Source organism: Sinocyclocheilus anshuiensis, unplaced genomic scaffold (genome assembly GCF_001515605.1).
Source record: "Sinocyclocheilus anshuiensis isolate Anshui unplaced genomic scaffold, SAMN03320099.WGS_v1.1 scaffold444, whole genome shotgun sequence".
Classification (NCBI taxonomy): Eukaryota; Metazoa; Chordata; class Actinopteri; order Cypriniformes; family Cyprinidae; genus Sinocyclocheilus; species Sinocyclocheilus anshuiensis.
The window spans coordinates 476,387-480,756 of NW_015555739.1; the positions used below are offsets into that span (position 1 = coordinate 476,387).

The window sequence follows — 4,370 nt, forward strand, 5'->3', positions numbered from 1 at the left end:
AGGGACAGAATAGCAGAAATACCGGTTGAACAGCAGCTTTGGTTTAGAGAGCAGAATGAGTTCTGTGCGATCTGACACGCACAAACACACGTGTGTGAACCGGTTTCGTCGTGTGTCACTCTCACTGAAGTGTTATCAATTTGTCATTTTACAAATTGACACAAAAATTGAATTTCCAGTTTTTCTCTCGGGTTATTAGTATATATATATGTATATATACAGTGCCCTCCATAAGTACTGTTTGCTGTGGAGTCAAGACATTTGCAAATATGATTAAAAGATGAATATGAGATAAAACTACAAATTGTCACATTTTATTATTGGGTGATTCAACACATAGATGTTTTACCAGCTAAGAAGATCAGCACTTTTAGAGTTTCACCCCACTATCTGATGTGAGCATAAGTATTGGAACAGTTGCCTCACAGGTCTTTCTAAATGATCAGCTGTGTCCAGTTGCATTAATTCTTCAGATATTAAAAGCAGGTAATGTGTCATATCAGTTATATCCATTGCTTCTGCATTCTGAGTCTTGCATTCGATGACGACACACACAAACCAGGATGAAGACGAGGGAGCTGACTTTGAGAGAGAAAAGCAAGCAATTTGGATGCTAAAAGAAAAGAGGAGGTCAATTAGAGCTATAGCAAAAACAAAGGGCATGGACAAATCAAGAGTTTGGAGACCACCGGAGACATCAGCAGCCAACGACAACCTGATCATCTGAGAAAAACAACAGCAGTTGATGACAGACAAATCATAAAAGCTGTGAAAATGAACCCTAAAATACGTGTCTGTAAAATCACCAACAACCTGCAGAAAGCAGGGGTGATGCTTGGGACAATCTACTGTCCGCAGGAGACTTGGACACAGAATTACAGATGCTACAGCAAGATGCAAACCTCTGACCAGCACCAAAACTAGAAAGGCAAGATTAGAGTTTGACCCAAAACACTGCCAGTTTAGTCGAGGAGTTTATCAGGGCAAAGAAATGCAAAGTCAATCTCCAGATTTAAATCCGATTGAACATGAATTTCACCGGCTGAAGAGTAGACTAAAGGCAGAAACTCCCCAAAACAAGCAAAACAGTTGGAATTGGCTGCATTAAAGGCTGGGAAAAGCATTTCAAAGGATGAGACCAAGTGATGTCTATGGGTCGCAGACTCACTGCTGTGATTGCATGCACATATATGTGTTGAAACAGCTAATAATAAAATCTGACATTCTGTAGTTTTGTCTCATATTCATCTTTTAAACATATTTACACATGTCTTGACTCCACAGCAAACAGAGCAATTTTGTCTTTACTGTCCATTTAGTAAAATCAGAATCAGAATGAGCTTTATTGCCAGATATGTTAATGTTTACACATACGAGGAATTTGTTTTAGTGACAGAAGCTCCACAGAGCAACTATTTTTTTTTTAATTTATGCATAGCTAAACATTTATATATAGTATATTCATAGTCAAAATCTGTCAGTAGGTTAGCTGTGTATAGGTACAGTGTTTATGTGAAGCATCCGTATAGTCTGTATTTTTTTAACTTATGTATAGGTAAACATTTATATATATATATATAGTATATTTATAATCAAAATCAGTCAGTAGGTTAGTTGTGTATAGGTTTTTACTGCTTTACTGTATAGGTTTTTACTGTTTTACTTCATTGTTGTATGCCTGTATTTATGTAACACCGTGGTCCTGTGAGGCACGACATTTCGTTCCACTGTATGTCCCCACATGCAGCAGAATGACAATAAAGCTCAACTTGAACTTGAACTTGAACTTGAACTTGATAAAGCTCAACTTGAAGATCATGTGACACTGAAGACTGGAGTAATGATGCTGAAAATACAGCTGCGCATCACAGAAATACATTACAGTTTAACAGATATTCACATAGAAAACAGCTATTTTAAATTGTAAAAATATTTCAGAATTTTCACTGTAATTTTTATTCAAACAAATGCAGCCTTGCTGAGCAGAAGAGACATGAATAGATCTCACTGTGTACGTCTCCTCGTGGTTTGGCGGTGTTCTCTCTGTGAATGCGGTTGTCTAGTGTTGTAGTTGAGCTCATCTGTGTGCTTGTTGTTGTTGTTGTTGTTGTTTTGATGGAGGTTGTCGTTGGAGGCGTGTCTGTAGTTGTCAGTGCTGATGATGTCAATGTTGTAGTTGGACTTGTGGTCATAGCAACAGTTGTGAGGGCTGTAGTAGTTGTTGTTGTTGTTGCAGTTGTAGTTGTTGCTATAGCAACAGTAGTCTGTGTTACTGTCGTCATGGCAGTGCTTGTCGGAACAGAAGTTGCTATGGTAACGGTAGTAGTAGGAGTGGCTGTAGTTGTAGTTTTTCTGTTGGTTGTCATGGGAGTTGTTGCCGTGGAGACGGTTGTCGGGCTGACTGTGACTTCGACTGGTCTTGCCGGCTCAATGGTGACTTTAAGAACAGCTGAAACACACACAGCATCACTTAAACACACAGAAAACACTGTCAATCGATGGCATAAATCACACACACACTTACATTTACAGTCGTAACCCTTTCCTTTAACACTCGGTGTGCATTTGCATTTCTTGTGTCCGGGCTTGTCATAGCAAATAGATGAAAACTTTTTATCTGGAAAACACAAATGTTTAGAATATGCAGCATAATGTAAAAAGTAACTCAGCAATGTACAAAATCTCTATATAATGGTCATTAATACATAGATATAATTAAAATATTATTTGAGTAATAATTTTTTATATTTATTTTTATATTAATTATATTAAATGTAATCTACAAATAATTATATACATAATATTTAATAGCATTATTATTACTATATTATTATATAAAAATAATCGCATATTATTTATTTATTTAAATTAATAAATTGATATTGTATTAATTAAAAATAACAAATAAAATAAAAATTATCACTAAATAAAATAAAAATAGAATTAATGCAAAATGTCAAATGCATTTTTGAGTGTAAATATGTATGGATATATATATGTTATATTTTTATAATCTTTTATATAATACTTATATATTATTCTGCATATATTTATATACTTACATATTGTAATTATTTAATATATTTGAATTTAATCTGAATATAAATGCTCATTGTAAACATCATTGTAAACACAAATGTGCTCAATAATGTCTGTATGGGTGTGTTTGTCTGTAGTCACACCTGTGCAGTGGTATTTTCCGTTGATGTGCCGCAGCTCGAAGCCTTCATGGCATCTGCAGACGTAGCTGCCAAATGTGTTCACACACTTACGAAACCTCGGACACGAGGCCTGCCCCGTCACACACTCGTCCACATCTGAGCAGAGCCAGAACAAGTATGAATATCAAATAATAAGACTGATGTTTTATGAGTGTCTTTTTTAGTGTTGACTACCTCAATCCCAGGTTGGTGGGCGGAGTTAGTGTAAATAGCCTCTGCCAACAAGGCGGGCTATTAGCACTTAGTGTAAATAGACACTCCGTAATTATAAATATAATTAAAGCAAACTGTAATTTCTAATTTTTTTCTTCTATTTTTTGTGTGTGTGAAATTACGTTATGGACAGGTTTTGTGAGATTCTCCCAAATGTGTTTTATGTATTGAATGTGTTTTAAGTGATATTAATTCAGGAACGAAGCATTTGACTGTGTTAATAAGAGAGTCACTAAATCATTCATTCAACCGATTCGTTCAAAAAGCTGATTCGTTCAATAAGGAAACACCGTCCTGTGTTGCTCAGAGATGCAAAACTGTGCTTTGATCTTTGTTTGGAACTATTTCCGTTAACGAAATTGAGCAAAAACAGGCAATATTGTGTCTGCTAACTTTAAACGTGTATAAAATCAATATTACATTTGTTATCATGCTGATATCTGGAGAAAAAAAATGGCACTCTTCACGTGATATAGATTAAATTATATAAATATAAAAGACATACAGAGGCTTTTTTACCTCTCTGCACTCTCTCTCCCTCTGTGTTTTTGTGGTATGCTCGATAATGTCAGATCGCACGTTCTTAAAAAAATACTTAGCATATTATCGCAGACGATATACTGTATACCACGTATATAAATGTGATAAATGCATGTTGAGTGTGTAAAATAGGACACAAATTTTAGGATACTGGAAGTAACTGGAAATACTCACTGCGACACGTGCCGTCAGCCATCATCATGTAGCCGTTGAGACAGTAGCATTTATAACTGCCCGGTGTGTTCATACACCTGTACTTACACGGCCTGAACGCACACTCGTTCACATCTGCACACAAACACACAGTCATTACTGCTGCAGTCATTAACACACAGACAGACAGACAGACAGACACACACACACACACACACACACACACACACACACACACACACA

General features: G+C 36.0%; 1 protein-coding gene across 1 annotated transcript in view; it reads right to left on the bottom strand.

The window, feature by feature from the left end:
• The window catches only part of LOC107673160 (nephronectin), a 12,006-nt gene that overhangs the window by 5,073 nt on the left and 2,563 nt on the right, over positions 1 to 4,370 (bottom strand). The window contains exons 3-6 of the mRNA XM_016466657.1: positions 4,149 to 4,262; positions 3,183 to 3,317; positions 2,525 to 2,617; positions 2,009 to 2,449 (exon numbers count right to left, since the gene is read on the bottom strand). Coding sequence (XP_016322143.1) covers positions 2,009 to 2,449; positions 2,525 to 2,617; positions 3,183 to 3,317; positions 4,149 to 4,262 — 783 coding nt within the window. The remainder of the gene's footprint in view (positions 1 to 2,008; positions 2,450 to 2,524; positions 2,618 to 3,182; positions 3,318 to 4,148; positions 4,263 to 4,370) is intronic.